This window comes from Mytilus californianus, unplaced genomic scaffold (genome assembly GCF_021869535.1).
Source record: "Mytilus californianus isolate M0D057914Y unplaced genomic scaffold, xbMytCali1.0.p SCAF_13, whole genome shotgun sequence".
In the NCBI taxonomy this organism is placed as follows: domain Eukaryota; kingdom Metazoa; phylum Mollusca; class Bivalvia; order Mytilida; family Mytilidae; genus Mytilus; species Mytilus californianus.
Window position 1 is genome coordinate 27,805,415 of NW_026262615.1, and position 21,406 is coordinate 27,826,820.

The 21,406-nt window shown below is 30.2% G+C and overlaps 1 protein-coding gene across 2 annotated transcripts in view; it reads right to left on the bottom strand.

Annotated features, from left to right (window-relative positions):
- The window catches only part of LOC127723463 (uncharacterized), a 35,028-nt gene extending 15,041 nt beyond the window's left edge, over positions 1–19,987 (bottom strand). For both annotated transcript variants that reach the window (XM_052230113.1, XM_052230112.1), the window contains exons 1-8: positions 19,854–19,987; positions 17,803–17,885; positions 16,782–16,947; positions 15,310–15,603; positions 14,758–14,824; positions 10,923–10,975; positions 9,905–9,955; positions 8,907–8,954 (exon numbers count right to left, since the gene is read on the bottom strand). In XM_052230113.1, the coding sequence (XP_052086073.1) occupies positions 8,907–8,954; positions 9,905–9,955; positions 10,923–10,975; positions 14,758–14,824; positions 15,310–15,603; positions 16,782–16,947; positions 17,803–17,823 (700 nt within the window). In that variant the 5' untranslated portion in view covers positions 17,824–17,885; positions 19,854–19,987. The remainder of the gene's footprint in view (positions 1–8,906; positions 8,955–9,904; positions 9,956–10,922; positions 10,976–14,757; positions 14,825–15,309; positions 15,604–16,781; positions 16,948–17,802; positions 17,886–19,853) is intronic.
- Positions 19,988–21,406: the final 1,419 nt, after the last annotated feature.

The following is a 21,406-nucleotide window of genomic DNA, read 5'->3' on the forward strand; positions in this document are numbered from 1 at the left end:
AAAATAACATAAATCGACGAACTTTTAAGAGGTCTTTTTGCAAGGCCATTTTTCTGTCCAATCAATATATCCTTATTTCCAGTGGCATTCGAAATTTCTCGCCCTTCGTCCCGGTCGACCGCCTATCACAGGACCTACCTTTTCTATAAATTATTTTTCTCTAGTCATAACTATGCATGAAATATTTGCCACTGGAGATTAAGCAAATATCAATCAATCTCTTATAAAAACCGTTTTCCAAAGGAAGAATCTGGACAAAATAGGTATGTATATACAACAGACCGATTTTGTGTATCCATTATCAAATTTTGATAACTTTATGATGTTATATTAACAAAATTCGAGTCAAGTTTTTGACAATTTTTATATTTGTTGTTTAGGAGTCACGGCCTATGATTGCACGAACATAATACTTTTGGCATTAATGTATGCAATTCAATTTATACATTCAGAAAAGGTATATATATACATCATTTGTCATGTTGTATATGTAATGTATGTTTTATACTTGGATTACGCAATGTCATATATATCATATGTGCTTTGTTCAATAAAATATTTGTAATTGAATATAAATATATAATTATACAAAATCGATTAAAGTCTTGGAATCACCCAGAAACGATGAATAATATAGAAAAGTCCAAACAAAGCACAAAATTCATTTATAATAGTTTCATAAAACTGTAACAAGTACACACTTTTCTAAAAATAGATGCAAACATTAAACACTGTAAATATACACGTTCTACAGTTGAACTCGACAAGCCAAGACATTCGGTTATTGACCTAAATTTATTTGAGAATGCAGATCAGTAGCTATAAATTAATTAGTCGCCAATAAAATGGCAAGTGAGGTGCATCGATATGCTATACTATAATTGTTATCCTAGATATATGATATATAAGAAAACTTGCACAAAAAGCAGCAATATGATAATATATTGTTGTAAAGTTTGTTTTTCTCCCTTTTCTGGACGGTCGCATCAACAAACACCTATGGGGCGAAAAAAAGGCCTAACACACAATTACATTTCAAATAAACATGAACACACCTATATTAGAATAACCAAGTGCATTTCAAAATACTTGATATGTATTTTATAAACAAAAGTTTACCTATATAAGATATAAAGGTAATGTTGAACATACGAAAGTTGAAAATCGTTCTCCTGTTTTTTCAATAGTCACGCAGATTACTGCAATCATTACTGATGAGGCAAATCTTATCGTTAACATGTTAAAGGTGAATTTCGTTATTATCTGTTTCACGCATAAAGCATGTAAAGCTGATAAAATGAAAGTTATGTCAAATGTTTAAAATTATCAGAACAGCTTCTGATATATTAGTAAGACAAAAACATTAGAGAATTATTCATGAAAAATAATGTTTTGAAATTGTAAAAATGAATACATTTTGAGACAATTAAGTTCTCTTCTTTGAGTTGCTTTCTCATAATTTCCGAATTCTACAAGATTTCAAATCACAGGCGCTTAGAGGTTAGTACTCTTTGTTTTAATTTCAATTTTGGAATTTTTTTAAATTGGAATACAGCGGCATTGGTCATACAATACTCTTATTGTTAAATCAAACGATGCTAGCAAGAATACGTAAAAAAGAGGAAATAAATAAAGTAACTAAAGAAATTAAGAATTTTACTTAAATTAAATAAAAAAAACAGGGAGCATTCCCCAAGCGAATGTGACTCCAATATGATAGACTTGGTCAATAATATTCTTTGTACCCTATTTTCTATGTAATGTTTTTCTACTAGCTTGTACGTAGGAGCCAGGGGCAAAAGGGGGGTCAAAAATACGCCCCCTCCCATTTTAAGCTATTATAATTGAAACAAAAACTGTAAATGAAAGAGAACAATAACTAACTTGTAGACTCTTTATACATAGCAAGGCATAAATAGCCCGGATGTCAATATATGAAAAGAGAGCTGCTTCAAATGCCATCAGTACCAAATGTATATATGATATATATGCGGATAATTGACATGTTCCAAGGAACTTACAGCCAGTAGAAACATAAATTGAAGCTGGTACTCCAGGAATTTATTCGCATAGGAGTATTTTAACCTAAGCTTACGCAAAGCTTCTTTTTTAATCTTAAGCCTGTTGTACTCGTCGTTTGATTTTTAAGGAGGGAAATGATAAATTATTTGGAAATTTTGTTTTTCTTTCAAATATTTTCTGTTGAATTGATAACTAATAGCATCCTTGCTCCAACAGAACCAACATTGAAAGATCAAGTTTTCAGCGTTTGCAGGTGAGGTAAAGTATTGACACTAGATTTCCCACTGACAATATTAAGATGCAATGAAAATATCCGGAAGCCCTGGGTAAAATTGATATCAAGGAATATCGCAAAACATTTTCGAATTTACAATGGCGATTTCGGTTAAGATATACAACACAATTAAATTGATAAATAATCATTAAAAAAGTTGAAATTATATGATTCAATCAAATATAGTATGTCAAAACTATGTAAGCATCTTCTACAATGTAAGAAAATTTTTCTTTTCGGACACAATGCGAAATGCTTAATTTTCTTACAGCATCGCATTCTCAATTTGTTCCCTGTGTGAATAAAAAAAAAAATCGCTACGGTCTCCATTCGTCGCCTGCCTATTCTCTTATTTTACAACTGGTGCACAATTTGCCGTAAAAAAATGTTCACCTGCAACCTATACCAATGCAAACAATTTAAATACATGGATTTGTAAAAGATACCAGGTTTAAGCTTCATAATATCTGAAATGATTCTGTTTTAAAAAAAAATTAAGTCCCGTTAAAAAATTATTTATCAACAGGTGTGAATTCAAGCAGGGATTAACCTTGCACCAACCCTTAATTAATAAAAAAAAGAATAAAAACTGACAGCCAATTTAACGTCAAAATAAGACTGGATCTACGTCTGACCTTTGACCTTAATAAATGTTCAGATCAGTTTAGCATGAGGTAATTTTTTCTACGTGACCTGCTGGCACCCAGTTTTTCGACTTATATGTGGTGTATACGTGTATTGTGAATTGTGCAGTGCAAGTTAATATTCTATCGCTCTAGAATAGTCCAATAATTAAGTGATACATCACTGAGTTACCAAGTGTATTCTACGAGGAAAATGTAAACAATTCAGTTTTACAAGGGGAACTTTTTCAATGCTATGTTTTTGTTTCTTGCGTTTGTGATTTGTCCCGATCTAATGAGTTAAGGTAGATTCATTGTATACCGCCATCTTGGATTGTACAATAGCAGTACACAATTGGTCTAGTTCTTTGCCTAAATCTGCAAATTTTGAGACAGATTTGCATTTAATGTGTAAGAATGTTAATTTTTAAAAATAAAAAAAAACATTATTTCATAATTAAAAATGTTTAAACAAAAACCAAATATTTGTGTTTTTAAAGTCAATTTTAAGGGAAGATAACTCTGATAGTAAAAATTTTATACTGGAAGGATAGTGAAATTTTCAAATTTTACTTTTAGCAAGAAAACAAGTTCGGTGACACCCTGTTTTCTTTTTATTTTCTTAAAGCATATAATAAAACCTATCTTCTCATATTTTATTTCACAATTCTATCTCATAGTTTTTTTTTTTATTCACAAAAATGTGTTTTTTATGAACAATCTATGCAAATTTAGGCAATTTTGTAGCCTTAAAAATAGCACGGTGACCCACAATTTTTATTATATTTTTGAAAAAAGCATTATTAGTACTTCATTTTGTCAAAGTATAAGAAAATTCTTTCTGAGGAAATATATACCTATGATCCGCCTTAAGCCCTTTTCAACTGATTTTTATAGTTTATGTTGTTTTGTTACACCACTGTCTCAGGTAAGAGGAGGGTTGGCGCGCTGCCAAACTAGTTTAAACCCGCCACACTCTGCATGTGCCTGTCCCAAGTCAGGTGCCTGTAACTCAGTGATTGTCGTTTGTTGCTGTATATCATATAAGTTTTTTTTTTCTATTGAATTGCTTTACATTTATCATTTTAGGCCTTTTATAGCTGACTATGTTGCATTGGTTTTACTCATTTACTAAAGCGGTATGGCGACCTTTAGTTGTTAATTTCTGTGTAATTTAGTCTCTTGTTGGGAGTTTTCTCGTTGGCAATCATACCAAATCTTCTTACTTATATATTATGAATGATTCTCAAGCTATGAAACGAAGAAAAACATAAAACATCCGAATAAGGATTGAAGTAACACTCAATATCCCCCTCTCCCGGAATATAAGTGATAATAAGAAATTTGTCACTTGTCTGACATAATGTCGGCACATATCCTTTCAAAATTTTTATTGTTTGTCTGTGGAAAATTTTATTATTAATCTACGGTGTATATAAGATCAGGTAATAAGATTAAGATAATATTTGTTGTGTTTGGATTTCAACTGCAATTAAACATGATTATCTTTCTTGATTTGTGAGTTTTGAATTTTTGAATTTTGAATTCTGAATTATGAATGATCTTTCTCGGCTTTCGTATATTTGTAATGTTTTTTCGGATACAAAAAACAGTAAATATTATCAGAAATTTAACAAGTTTAGGCAGCGGTGTTGTTTAGGAATTGACATGGTATATTTTGTGCATAGATAGTAATATATACTCGGTTGTCTCTGACAAATACAATTCAATTTTTGTTGCGATTTAAACCTTAGGAAAGTGTATATACAGGTGTTTGTGTGGGCAACCACATGTTTACATTACATGTCTTTGAAAAGTTGCGGATTTAGTTGCTTACTTATGAACTTTAACGAGTTTTCATTTTTCTAAGAGTTGCAATCAATTTGAAACTAAAAGGTTATTCTCAGCAAACAGAAAACTATGGTGCAAGTGTGGATTATTGAGCGCAAATCGTGAAAAAAACATTTTCAAGACCAGATAATGATTAAAGAGAAGCTTTTATAATACAATGCACTACTTTTGCTGATCATGTTGTGAAATGTTTGTCATTTTATAGAAAATCTGACTATTTGTATAATAAACAAGAACACGCATTTGAAAAAATCATACATTCCATTCGACATGATAAAAATCCTATAAAACTTATTTATAAATACACAAATGATAGACGATGGTCTTGAAGTAACTGACGAACTTTATCATTCTAACAACGTGTTATAGTATTCTTTTATTTTTTCTTTGTAAATTATTACTTTTACAGTTTACTCTTTTTTTTTTGGTAATATCCATTTGACGTGGATCGGTACTTATACATCCCGTCGTTGTGTTATTTTGCTATGGTAATTTTTTTGTGTTCTTGTCTTTCGTTTTTGCTAATGTGCTTTGTCTTTATGCCTTTTGTTTTTCTTTGTTATATATTTGGGTTTTTTTTCTTTTTTCTTATGTTATCGTGGTTATAGTGATTAAGATTATAACACAATGTTGACTGCTGTACCCCTATTTTTGACATTTTTACCTATTATGTCTGTTTGTTTTGTTCACACATCGTTGTCAATATAATGAAATTTTATGCTGCTGTCATACAAGTGAGAGGTTTAACTTGATATAAAACCAGGTTAAATCCACCATTTTCTACATAAGAAAATGCATGTACTAAGTCAGGAATATGACAGTTGTTATCTATTCGTTTGATTTGTTCCAGTTTTTGATTTTGTCATTTGTTTAGGAATTTTCTGTTATAATAAAACACCCATGCAATCACGCATCTCATATTACATGATAGGAACCGACACTATTTCAGTGTTTCGGCAGTTAAACTTGGGATAGTCATTTTAAGATGCATTATTTTAATATAATCAAATATGAAAATTATTCATGTATATATCGATATATTTATATTTTAATTCTTCATCAATAGATCTAATTATTATGACAGATCTGCCATCATCAGGGGTCCAACTGTCAATTGTTTGTTAAAGTCTTTAACTTTGATCTACTAAGCATATCTTCAACACTTTTATGTTTGCTATACGCAACTATTGATGCAGCATTGAATATTTGTACACAATTTTCGTCAAACTGTAATAGGTGGCAGTGTTGCATGATACGTTTCTTCATTTAACGTATATATGGGTTATATTTAGTTATTAAAACTAACGGAATATTTTTGTTTTCTTTTGATTTGTTTTGTTGTAATAATTCAGTACGGTCAATTGATAAAGCATCACTAATACTATCATCTATTTCGACTTTATCATAACCCCTATCTATTAATTTCACAGTGAAATTACTAAGATTGTTTATTAATGTGTTATGATCACTTGTGTTTCTAATTTGCCGTTTTCAGTTCCGTAACTGAACTTATAAGTCATTATGTTGATTATTTTCTTATACCTATAGTTCAAAATCAGTCTACATATATAAAAGATACTACATCATTCCTTAATATTATTGAGAAATTAAAACCAATGGCAAATAACCTTTTTGGTTTCATATGATATAAAACAGATGTTTACTAATCTTCCTCAAGAAGCTTTATCGAGCCTATGACAGTTTTGACAAATCAAACTTCAAAGTCAATGACCCGCCGGTCAATGTATTAATACATTTGTTGAGACTCATTTTAGAAAACAATATATTTGAATTTGATGGAAAAATTTATAAACAAATAATAGGTACGGCAATTGGTGCAGTTCCTTCACCGGACATACTCATGTTCGAAATAATGAATCAAATAATTTCTGCATTTCAACATAAAGACAAAGTATGCTATCATTGCAGATATAGGGACGATGGATTCATAATATATGGTAGAACATCTGATGAAATTATAGATTTTTTTCGTCTAGCAAATAATTATAACCCATTATTAAAGTTCACCTTTGAAATCTCAAACGATAAAATGTCGTTCTTAGATGTTGATGTAATTAAAAGTCAATGATTTACAACACACGGAACTCTTTACCTTAAAATACATTTTAAAGAAACAAATTCTTATCTCTATCTGCACAGAAAAAGCTGTCACTCACAACATGTATTCCGAGGATTTATAAAAGGTGAATCAATACGGCAAATTAGAAACACAAGTGACCATAACAAATTAATAAACAATCTAACTAATTTCAAAGTGAAATTATTAGATAGGGGTTATGATAACGTCGAAACAGATGATAGTATTACTGATGCTTTATCAATTGACCGTACTGAATTATTACAACAAAACAAATCAAAAGAAAAACGAAATATTCCGTTAGTTTTAATAACTAAATATAACCCATATATACGTAAACTAAAGAAACGTATCATGAAACACTGGCATCTATTACAGTTTAACGAAGATTTTGTACATATATTCAATGCTGCACCAATAGTTGCGTATAGCAAACATAAAAGTGTTGGAGATATGCTTAGTAGATCAAAGTTTAACATAAAATTGACAGTATGAACCCTGATGATGGCAGATCTGTCATAATAACTGGATCTATTGATGAAGAATTAAAATATAAAGATATCGTTTATACATGAATAATTTTCATATTTGATTATATTAAAATAATGCATCTTAAAATGACCATCCCAAGTTTAACTGCCGAAACACTAAAATTGTGTTGGGTCCTATCATGCAATACGGGATTCGTGGTTGCATGGATATTTTATAATAACAAAATATAGATATATAAAATATACAATGTGACAACTTACTGCATTTTATTTTAATATTGAAATCAGTAAGATTCTATTTTGCTATAGAATCTTAACTATTATGTTCCTTTTGGAATAATAAAGTATAATGGGAATTTTATTATCGACGATCCTTGTTAGATGAATTTGCTCCAGTTGACAAATGTTACCTTTAGTTTTTTTTTTTTTATTATATGTTCTCCGCAAAGAACTTATTGTACTCATTGCAATTAGTTTACAATAATAAATATAAGTCCATTAAAATAAATAAAGCCACTAGTATTAAACGCTTTGACTATACTCTGTTTTGAAATAAAGATTATGTTAACATTCTAAATATTTGTTGGAGACAAAGAGTACCTTCTTGTGAATTTTGGGTTATAAATTACAGTTTATAGCATATTTTCATAAAGATAATGTACTATCTCGATACCATCTGAGAGTAATAATAATATACAATTATTGATTTTTGATGAGGTTGATATCGTCATTTATCAACCCCAGAGATATGATATTCACCGAATCCGACGGCCGAAGGTGAATGTCATATCTATGAGGTTGATAAATCATTATATCAACTGAAATCAAAAGTCAACAATTGTTTTATCATATGACTGTTATCCTTCTCTTTTTTTATAGCATTTGCTCAAGATACTTTTAAAACTGCTCCTTGTTTGTATACTAAATTTATCATCTGATTTTGCAGTTGCTAATTTTCATAAGTTGAAATATTCAATAAAGTTTCCTTTAAAAAAATGCATCAAAAACAAGAAGAAAAAAAAACCAAACGGGACTTTGCACGACGTCATAAACCTACGTCATTGACGTTGCCTTGGAATATCTATATTTAGGTACACGGACGCTGTTCCAAATCTTATATTAACCTCTCGTGATTTTTCCCCTGTGAATATAATGTTTTATCAAAGTTGGTGACCTATGCTTTTAGCCAAATAGAAAACAGAAAATTTATAGTCATATTATAATACGTGTTATTTGTCAGTATGCAAACGACAAATTGTCTGATAACGATAAGAATGTGGCACTTCAGGTAAGTTTAGTTTTGAAGCTAGATGTATATCACTCTTTAAATAAAGAAATACATTTATTATTATCAATTAGTATTTTCATTATCATTATTATTATCTGATTATTATTAGGATTTATATTAAATCAATTAAATATACGTAAACATCTCTATAGTTTTATTAGATTGTTTAAAGTTATTTTTTTTAATGAACGCAATACCTGCCTAATATATCATGTTAACAGTTGTGTGTATTTATAATAATAAAAAGGAAAATGCTTACCAAAGACACAGAACTTTAACAACACTATAACAGCAATGACAAGATAAACTGCAAAGATGGAAAAAAAGTGTTATTAATTATAGCATTTTTCTTGTTCCCGTTCGCAATTTTACTTATTTTTTCAACCTTTTGTTTTACAGGAATGACTCAGAACTGTAGAACTATGGAAAACGACAAAAATATCAAAACCCGTTTCAAAAAAAAAACCCTGTAAGATTTTCTATAGAAAAATAAAGTGAATATTATCCATGGAGGTGCACAGAGGTAATTATAATTTTGAAATGCATTTCGAAAGTATTACACATACTAACTTGGAAACTCTGTTTGAATTATTATTTTTCAAAGTTATTAATATTCTGTCGAAAAAAAAATCAGAAATTAAAAAAAAACAGAAATTAAAAAAAAAACATTTTACAAAAATAATTTGAGTCTCAATTATGGTTTAAAAAAAATACATTTATGATTCAGTTTGCCTTAATAATTAAATTTTCTTTTTACTAACCGCATTTATTCCAAAGATTTTTATCTAACTCAACGTATCAAAATAGAAAATGATGTGTATTGAAACAAATCTGCTCAATTGAAATTTAATTATATTACAAAGAAAATGTTTTAAAGTAACATCAAAACAAGCCTTTAAAGATGGAGGTATTATTCTAGCCGCTGCATGTGGTGTTCAAATTGCCCATCTTATACATGTTATAAGATTTACTAGAATACTTTTTAATTTTTGAAGCAAGATTCTCATTCATGAAGACCCTACTGTTACCAATAATCGCTTACATCCATTTCTGAATTTTGGTGGTTAAATTTTTTATTGGCAATCATAAACCATATTCTTATTTTAATAATCCTGTTGTTTTAACCAAAAAAGATTACTTCTGCATGTTACATATATCACAAACTTTTAAATTTTATCTATATTCGTTAAGACAATATTGTACAACAATATTTTTCCATCATAACAAAATCATTTTGGCAGTATAATGTGTACTCACCAGCTATAATAACAATGATGATATATGCAACGTGGTGTGCATTGGTGTAACCTAAATGAAAAATATAAAAATTTAGTTTGTATACCAATAATATGATCTCTTTAGACTTCGAGTGGCATGTCGAATGTAGAGTGTTGGTTACGAATTGTAATAACAATGATGATATATGCAACGTGGTGTGCATTGGTGTAACCTAAATGAAAAATATAAAAATTTAGTTTGTATACCAATAATATGATCTCTTTAGACTTCGAGTGGCATGTCGAATGTAGAGTGTTGGTTACGAATTGTTAGAAAGTAATAATTCTATAGATATGTCTCATTTCTTACAAAAAGTAGAAAAATCAAAGCAGGTTCAGTTCTAAATAAATGAAAAACTTAATGCATAAATATGTTCTGATACACCAAAAGCTTGCCAATTATTTCGTTACTTTGAATATAGGCATTTGTATTAATTATTAATATATTCGTATGACATGACCTTGTTGAATCATTCTTCTTCTACTTTACAAGTTGATGTTATATACATTAAACTGACATAAATGAACAAATCAGTGTTTGTATATGTGAACACAAAAGTACTACCTGCATTGCAGTTGATATCCTCGGGTACGAGACGTCCACCAGCACCAATAACATGATAAATCAATACAATGATACTATAAGATAATTAAATACAATATCAAACTCGCCCTCCAAAATGGAGAATAGCATCCGAACATCATAAACAAACGTTGTTGAATCGTAGAAAAGAGATCAAAACTCAAAGTCACAACAGCTTTTTGTAGATTAAAGTTTGTTTATGGGTATTATGTAATGTAAGACACCTATGAATTTTCGTATAGTGTTTCATTCTAGAAAATTTTGCTGTGAGTTCAAAAGCCCTCCATTGATGTTGCAGTTGCTTGGTCAAAATTTCAAGGACAAATCAAATGACACCCGAGACATACTTGAGGATTCTTTACGTGACAAATGTTGGACATGTATTTGTATTTAGATATTATGCTTAAATGCTTACTTTTTCTGTTACTTTCGATTAACTGCACTGTATTATTAACTGTGTTGTGTGATCTGAAAAAGAGACATGTTAATAGTTCTTACAATTTAGATTGACAAAGATTCTGTCCGCAGTGATAGAGGGTCTTTAGAAATACTGTGAAACTGTTTACTCGCGCAGTGGTACTAACCATATGTGGATTCTAAAAGAATTTTTTCTGAAATTAGTTCTATCTAAAGTTTCAATTTTTAACCCTGTATACCACCACTCCCCCAGTGAATTTACAAAATCGTCTAATAGAAATGCTTTTCAACATAAAATGGTAGCATACGCTTTAAATTTATTAGCTTGTTAATAGTAAGAAAAAAAGCTAAAACATGCTACACAGAGAAACAAATGATCAGTATGCTGGAGTTTCTTACTGACAATATATTTGTTGAATTTGGAGGTATTCTTTTTCAACAAATTGTCGGCATTCCTATGGGAACGAGTTATGGTCCTCTCCTTGCCCACCTCTTCTTATTTTCATATGAGTCAGAGTTCTTTCAGACACTTGTCAAGAACAAGACGATCAAAGATGCCAGATCATTTAATTTCACATTCAGATATATTGATGATGTTTTTTTTCCATAAAGAATCCAAACTTTTCTGATTGGGTTCCATTAATATATTCTCCAGAATTAAAAATTAAAGAAACAACAGACACGGCTTCTTCTCCCTCATTTTTAGTCTTATACCTGGACTTTGACATAAGCGGTCATCTCAGTACCAGAATCATGACCAACGAGACGATTTTAATTTTGAAATGATCAATTTCTTCCACCTTGGGAGCAATATACCAACTTCACTTGCATATGGGTATTCATTTTTAGCTCATTCGGTATTCAAGAGATGGCAGCTGCTACTCAGACTTTGTAAAACGTCACCAGTGCCTGAACAGAAAGTTGATGAACCAGGGGTATGTCGAAGAACCTCTCGACCTTTTTCTAAAACAAAAAGTTCATCGGAAGATACCAAGACCTTGTTGATAAATATTCCGTATCAACTTCACAAATAAAACATGACGGTCTTGAAGTATAGATTCTAGGTACTGACGTTCTTTGTCATCTTAATAAGGTGTTATAATATTCTTTTATTTGTCTTTGTAAATTATTACTTTTACTGGTTAGGCTATTATTGGCAATACCCATTTGACGTGGCTCGGTACTTATACATCCTGTCATTGAGTTATTGTGCTATGGTAAATTTTTGTATTCTTGTCTTTCGGTTTTGCTTATGTGCTTAGTCTATATGCCTTTTTGTTTATCTTTGTTGGCATATTTACTTGTTTTTATAATGATTAAGATTATAACACAATGTTGACTGATGTACCCGTATTTGTTGACATCTTAACCTATTATGTGTTTTTTTCCACGCATCGTTGTGAATATAATGGAATTTTATGCGACCTTCATACAAGTGAGAGGTTTAGCTAGCTATAAAACCAGGTTTAATCCACTATTTTCTACATAAGAAAATGCCTGTACCAAGTCAGGAATATGACAGTTGTAATCCATTCGTTTTAATGTATTTGAGCTTTTGATTTTGCCTTTTGCTTACGGACTTTCCGTTTGGAATTTTCCTCGAAGTTCGGTATTTTTGTTATTTTACTTTTTACTCAATTGCATATATAAAAATATCAACAGTTCAATTATCATTTTAATTCGTTTTCATGCCTAATTTACAATTAATAATACGGTTATATTTTATTTTTACAATAATTTTTGTTTTCATGATTGCATAAAAGTGTCATGATTCCGTGGTAAGGTAGGTAAGGTAAAATTAGGTTGGTTTCTCTTTGTCGATATCAGGCCAATGTACAGAAAATAGGCTATATCACAAATGTCGGTAAAATTTTATCTCTTTGAATTTTTACTGAAAGTCGAAAAAGTAATTCACTTGTCTGTTATTTTCTGAAATATAACTGATCGAATTCTTTCACGATAAGAAAACATTTGGAAGGAAAGCATATAAAATCGGCAATAACGTTCTTAAATATGTTTTTAAATCTGTATTTGCAAGTCCATAGATTTTTTTCGTTCACAAGATATGTGTTGTTGTCATAAATTCACAAATTTAAAAACGGTTTTGGGCGATTATATTTCTATACAATTTTCACCTTTAAGTTTAATGAAATATTTCCGAAAAAATGGTAAATGCATTTTTTATTATCCTCAGTTATAGACCAACGAGCTAAAGTTGTTATTAAAATTGTACCACATCTGTGACATAGACCATTCAGTGTACCTTGGCCTTAAATATACTTACGGTACCGATTGTAATGCCAACTACACATGTTACATTCAGCATCGTCAGATATCCTCAAAGGCTGTCTTACAGTTAAATAATACAGACAAGACAAAAGTCACACAATAATCACATTCCGAATGCAACATGACTGTCATTTGATGACAAAAAGGAAAATAACAAAAATACTACACTCCAAAAGGAAATTCAAGACGGAAAGTCCTTTATAAAATGGCAAAACTAAAAGCATAAACACATCAAACGAGTGGCATTTCAAAATTCAACAATGTTTAATGTTGCAATCACTGAGGTTCGTGTTTGAATCAGAGAGGTTTCATTTTGACACGGATAATCGCCTTATTGGTAGTCATTGCAAATCTACTCATTTGTCCCATCTTTAAACTTGGTATTTTTTATTCGTGTTTTAAGCATTTTTTTTTCTTTTCACTCTAGTTGTGTAACTTTCGTTAGGCATAGACTAACTAATACTTGTGTAAAATAAAGTTGTACAAACAATATAATTAATCACAAGCATGTCAGAAGTGTTTTATGAACAGTGCCTAATTCAAAAACTCCTTTGATAAATAAACTTTATGCGTAAAACGTTAACACGCCATTGGGCAAAGATTCATTTTCTCGTTATTTTTTATGTATTCAAGCGAACCAATTAAGCTATCGTATTTGCATCTCCGATTCAAAAAGAAACTGTTTAATTTGGATATTTGTTAGTAAATAGATATGTTAATAGGATTTGTAGAAATATAAGTTTATGATATATTAAATATACTCTATTTTGGGGGAATTTATTTCTGTTTTTCAAGTTTCTGCAAATATTCCGTCCATGTTATTCCGCCAGAGTACATTATACTTTTTTAGCAATACCTAATACATTTTTTTTACAGAATCTAATGAACATGAACTGTTTGGCCTATAAGTTTGGGTTAATAAATCGGCTGTTAACCAAATATACTCTTAGATCGTTATTGATCACCTCTTTGTGATTTTGACATGGATAGTCCTCATTGGCAATCATTGCACATCTCATTCTCAATTGTATCATAATTGCATTCACATAGTCTAATAATATAAGTACATTAGTACAGAATAATCAATATATTATGTTGGTTTATATCATAATCTAAATAGCTCATCTTGTAGAGTTTTAGTGAGTTAGCCTGTAATCGATATTTGATATGACTAAAGCGACTTTTGAAATAACAGGCAAATAAATGAACATGAGTTAAGATATAAACAAAAACAGATTCAATCGAATGATACATGTGTATATCCAAGAGGATTAGAACTATGCAAGAATCACACAATTGGACAGACTTTTGATATATGTGCATAAACAACAAACATGAACACAAACAATAAGAAAGGATTCAAATTATTTGTCGAGCAGATCAGCGGATGCAGCTATCAAATAACATTTGAGATGGTCCTTCCCGTGCAAGGTGGCATTTGAAATAACTGGCACATATATATACATTAGTTTAGATTTTTTAAACAGATTTAAACGAATAAAATATCTAAGAGGATAACATTTCCAAGTAACGATCTAACTTACATGGATGGAAGTATTTCCTGGCATGTTGCATTCACCAGTATCTCCTCATTAGTGATGCATTGATAATCTACAGAGAAAATCTATGAATTACTTATCCATATTAATCGTACTTCATTTGATGATTGATTCTAAATTTCTTTAATTTAGTAAGTGAACACCATAATCAGACTTTGGCCTTTTGGTTTTTACAGCTCTTCGATATTTGTATTAGGTTTTGGATTCATATATAATTTTGCCTGGAGCGACAATATACAAAGTTGAGCAACTTGTAACGGCTATGTTTATGCATAAATAATCAAAATAATGGATTGATCGTTGTAAAAGGTCAGATGTCTGATGTGTGCTTCGTCTATTCGTATTGGAACTATCGAGTAACAACACAAGAGTTAAAACAAAATATTAATAATATAAAGAAACATAGTAATGATCTTTTGGATTCGTTTGAATTACAATTTATTTATAAGGGGTACATATCAAAGAAAACAACATAAATAATAGGCTTTCTTATTTCGATAAATGTATATAGCAATCAACTTATTAAAAAAAACTCACCTGAGGATAGTTTTGTACATGTAACTCTTAAACAAGAGCAATCTTCCTCAAATGGTATACAGAAACAAATGTTCTTTGGTCTTGTTACAAACGCATACCCCTTTGTGTAGTCACATCGACAAGCAACATCGTTGCTAGAAGAACCATTGTTGAATATTACCTGTCCCTCTTCAACACATTTTGATTTACGGAAGATACATTCACTGTGTCCATGGGTGGTGAACACAAAAGGCTGAAATCTTTCGGCATTACATTCTGCTAGATTAAACAACGGTTGGAACACTAGCTTACTTCCTTTGAATTAAAAATGAACTTGGTATAATATATTATACGTACAGTCGACGATTCCTGTTCATTTTGTTTAAACTCATTGTAACACTGTAGTCTACATATTGTAGTTCTTACTTACAGGAGCAGCACAACGGGTGCCACATGTGGAGCAGGATTAGCTTGCCCTTCCATAGCACCCGAGATGACCCCCGATTTTTTTTGGGATTCATGTAGCTCAATTTTTTTTATTTTCTGTGTTCTATTTTGTATACTGTTGTTTGTCTTTTGATCGTTATTCGTTTGTTTTCGACTCATGCGTTGCTCTGGATTCTTTCGTCTCTTTTTTATGACTAGAATATTATGTTCTTTTATTCTGGTTTTAGCATTATATTTTATTTTTCTATTTAGAAAACAAATCAAACCCATTGGTCGAAAATCCACATACCAGTTCGTTAATGTGGAAGGGAAAAAAAGTATAATAAATTATGATGGCGTTAATTTAAACTCCAATTGATAAGTTCCAAAAATAGGTCCAAATGTATGTAAGTCTTCAGAAATCAGAAGAGAAGTTACGATTGGTCTATAATATGGTGAAACAAATATCTTTTTAACGTATTAACAGTATGATGGCGTTGCTATTTAAACACTTGATTTGATTTCACATATTTTAACATTTTATGAAAAGTTCACACTCAGATTATACGGCACTATTATCTTCATGTATTTGACAATTTTTCATATGTATGATGTTAAACGAGACGAGAAAACCTTGTTGATATGTGTATTAATCGTGTAATAGTATCATTGCTAGTATTAATAATAATTACCATACACACTGCATAACTCTCAATAACTGGATCATATTTAGAAATATTCTATGGGTATCTTACATTAATGAATACTTTATCTTTCCGAATTGTGGGTCTTCAATGACCACAATTTTAGTACTTTATTTGATATTTTAACTTTCGTTATCTGCTCGTCACTGATGAGACTTTAGTAGACGAAACGCTCAGCTGGCGTACAAAATTATAAGACAGGTATCTTTGAAAAAAAATTATATTTATGACTATTCGTTCTAAAATAGTTGTTACAATTACAAAAAATAGAAAATAAATAAAAAAAATATTTTATTTTCGAAAAAAACACTAGTCCCCAATTACTTAATCATAAAGTGGTAAACGTTTGGAAACCAATTTTACCTATGCTACTTTGATCTGAACCTAAACAATTTTCCATATATTTCTCTTCCAGTAAGTTGAACAAACATACATATTTGTCCTCCGAATAACACGAAACGTGTGCTCTTAATCTCCATTCAGCTTTGGCTGGACATTTTAAGTCATATCCAGTCGCCGTTCCAATAATCTAAAAGAGATAATAATTATCGATTTCCTTTATTGCAAACCTTGTGAGCAAAGTTTTGTTCTCTTTAGTATGTTATTATTCAAGGTGTCTTTTTTAAACAGGTATTTTAGTCAGAATGTATAACTGGACAATTATGTTAACATATATACACTTATACAAAGGAAATGATCTTCATTCAAGATGTTAAATGCTGCCAATTATTTAAACAAGCATTGTAAAATATCTAAATTGTTTTAAATACTTTTATGTGATTTACTGTTAAGATATTTCGTCTGTTATTTCATAATCTGGTTATTTTCAAGTTTTGTAATTCAGTGTAAACTTAAGACTTGCGCAGGGTTATATAAAGCCTACTGGTGACACAGCGATGTTCTGGACTGTTAGTTATATATCACACTTTGTATTTAGTTATTGGATTGACTATTCAGTTAGAATGTTCTAAATTACATTTACCAATCCTAGCCAAACAACTCTGTAAGAATGCACATGTGTGTGTGTATTGGCTGTACTGTTACGGTACTTTGTTGGTCTTCACAGACGTATGAGGTGTTTCAACAAAATGCATTCAATATAAAAATAAGGTAGACTTTTACTGAGGTGTATGCATTTTAAGTACCCATTATACTTGTTACAAGTAACTTTCAATTTATTTGACTAGCGATGACTATGACATAATACTAATTTCAGACTTGTGAAACAATATATTTAACCAAGTATACTAGTGTGAACCTTATACAGTTAAGCGGCAAATGTTACCTGATACATATATACATATATACTGACTATTCATCAAGAGAAAGGGAGTTAAACAGTTTAACTGTTGAAAACACTTATCACATAATTTTTTATATTTACCAGTATTAGGAGAAAAATCATTTTGCCTCATCACTTGTCAATTAATGTACTTTACTATTTTTCTGTGAAATCTGAACATCCAACTGCCAAAAAAAAAATAAACAAATATACTTAATATATAATAAAGTCTCGCACTATCCGCTCAAGTGGACAGTCCATATTTTACATGAGGTCGCGGTTATATATCATAAACTTAGCGTAATTATTTGTCACAATAACTTAATCACGTGTATCTATTCACCGCGATAAAAGAATCAATATATGCATGTACGTGATTTTAACCTGAATTAAAAGATGAAGTAGACATATCCACTGTTTACAGCAATGTTTTAAAATTATATGAAACGAACGTTTTTTAAAAGAATCTGTACGTATCCATGTTGACGTCAACATTCTTTTTTGCCAGTGAAACTATTGTTTTGTGTTGTCTTATTTCAACTCGTAGATACATACTCCATATGCAGACGCTGCTCTAATGTTACATCAAATTTACAATTTAGAAGCCAGAATCATCTCTTTTGTCGCAATTTTTTTCTGACCGACCATCATTGTCACTTTGTAGATGTAAGTCAGATATGAGGCAGACTTAACTACTGTATCGTTTATTCAACGTTCAATAAGATAAATGTTTTCCAAACTTAATAAACTGGTGAGATGCTATCATCTATATACCTGATATAATGGGACGTGAAGTTAAGGGAAAGTGCTAAAAAAAATTTCATCTGTCCTATGAAGTTTCTGTATTAATAAAGGCAACAGTAGTATACCGCTGTTCAATAGTCATAAATCGATTAAACTGAAACAAATCCTGGTCAAAAACGAAAACCGAGCAAAGCACATCAACTATAAGAGGAAAACAACGGAACAACAGAAACACTGAACTGCTACAAAAACAATCGCAAACATACATAGAAGTCTGCCCTTAAGGAATAAATGTACAAGGCAACTTGAAGAGGATCACAGTTGGTTTATATGTCAATGCCAATTGTTTTTTGAAAAACACTAAATAACTCAAGTGTTTTAAAGTTTCGGATGGTCCATGTTCTATTGTTCAGTTTGAAAACTTGTGTTATATTTAAAAAGTATCTGTTAAATTCCTTAAGGAAAATCTGTTAAGAAATTTCTTCGCGCTATTTTAAGAACGGAAATCACAAATATAAAATCAAAAAAAAAATCCCCCACCCCACCCCTTATTTAAGTACAACATTTCTACAATGTGACAAATGTTTACACGTTTTAGAAATTCCGTTTTACAAAGAAAAAAACAACGACTATTTACTTTTCAATTCACACATATAGTGTTAATATATTTAAACCGCATCAAGGACTATAACTGAAATCTTCATTTATGAGTTTATTTTAAATAAACACCAATCAAACGCTGGACTGATCTATGATTAGCGAACCAATTAATTAACCCCGCCCAGTCACTTTCAATAAATCAAGTAAAAACTATTAGATATTTTTACCCTAATGATTTATTAAAGATATTTGTATTGAATATCTAAGGAAATAGAACGTGTGCTTCGAAACAAAAATCTATTTATTTACACTAAATATAAAACGAGTTTCCCATGTCAAGGTTATGTTGAATATTTAAATGTCCTTTTTACAATACGTTCAGGTATTCTCATGTTTGGATCTTATCAAAAATACATTTAACCCCATTTTACCTGTAACTTATAAAAAATGTGTTTTCATTTACACTTTAAAAAATCTATTTCAGATTAATTTAGTTTGAAAAATATAAATTGAGATTAACGTTACATAAGGTCTTTTGTAGTTGGTTTTCCGCACCCCACATTTTAAAAATGGAATGTAGATTTAAAATTTTTTTAAAATACACAGTTGTGCGTCACGACGACTTACTGCTATTTCACCAGAACAGTCCAGAAAACATAACAATTGTTGCTTCATTAACTTTTATCGTTTTGTCAAATTGTGTCATAATAAAGCAAATAGATTAATTTCAAATATATCAAATGCTTTGCAAAAACGAAAGTGCTATACATTTTTAAGACACATTATTGACATAGAATGTGAATACTTACGCAAGCAAAAGAATTTAGAATAATTCTTTAAGTCTCTTTCAGTTTAAATCATATTTTGTTTTGTACAATTACAGGCATTGATTTATTCGTATGTGAACTTCTGTTTACGTCACATGACTACATAGGTTATTTCCCTTTAACTGTTCTGTATGATTGTATTGATCCAGATCAGTTAACACATAGCTACAGTTAGTAGTACTACCTGCGTATCATTTAGTTAATAAAAAAATATTAGTGAAAATTGTCATCAAATACAAAAAAAGAAATGATATGTTTATTTTCATTTTTACAATTGACTAAATGTTCATCAAATCGCATAATAATACTTTGATACCTTAGAGTGAAGTTTTCGCTAACATTTGTCGAGTTATCATGCAACTTGAAAAATGCTTTGTTCCTATTACAGTTTTGAGCTATTTGTTGTGGAAGAGTCGAGTGTTGGTGATTGTCGTGGTCTGTTTTCCTGTCAAATATTATTTCTGTTATTTTTTTTTAATTATTATTTAGTTTCATACGTTGCTGGTGTCTAATTGGCTCAATCGTGTATCTCACTTTGTTTGTGTTTTCTTTTTCTTTTTAAATATTCCTAATATTTTCGAAATTTAAACATTGTCAATAGTTTCAACTTGTTGTTGCGAAGAGACGGTAAAGTCCGTGGTCTCATAATTACACATAAAGATATGCCATCTTGACATTTTTGTTTTCATCTGAAGATATGCATATTAGAATATAGTTGTTTGTCAATATATCATTTATATGATCTTCTGTCTCTTCAGTTCCATTTCCAGGAGGGTACAGGTTTAGTTTTTATCAAATGCTCCTTATTCTTCCCATCACACTATACTTGCTTTCTGGACGTATTTTTCCGATCTCAAGTACATCTATAAATAAGAGGCTTCAGAGAGCCTGTATCGCTCTTTTTTTTTTGTAAGATATAAATGTATATAAATGCGTGTTTAAACATATTTTTAATTGATTTTCTCTATAAATCATACGTTTTGCAACAAAAAAACAGAAACAAATGGTAGAAATCATTTTTTCAGGAACAATGCCTTCTTTAAAGAATCAATTCATATTTTGGGTCAATTTGACTTATTTGTAGGTCTTCCTTTGTCGAACATTTCTGCACTTTGAAATTTCTATCTATCATAGTTTCTGCGAAAACTAAAACAAAATGGTAAAAATAAGGAATCAATTACCAAAATTCCGTTCTGAGGCTTATTGGTTGATCGTACTTTACTGAACATTTTTTGCAGTTAAAAATTAATAATAACTTTCAATATAGCAACCAAAAACTGAATAATTTTATAAATTATCAGGGGCATTTACTTCACATTATCTGAAAATTTGCTCATTAATAGATCTTGACCAGCTAATACTTTTTACTACGTCAGTTGACCTCTTACTTTTATTATTTTTGAGCTATAATTCAAAAATCTGGACTTCCCTTATGTTCTATTCTTAACCATGACGGCCATGTTTGTTGACTGACCGTAAATACAAAACATACACTTTATACTAGATACCATAAGTATCATACACTCCAAGTTAAG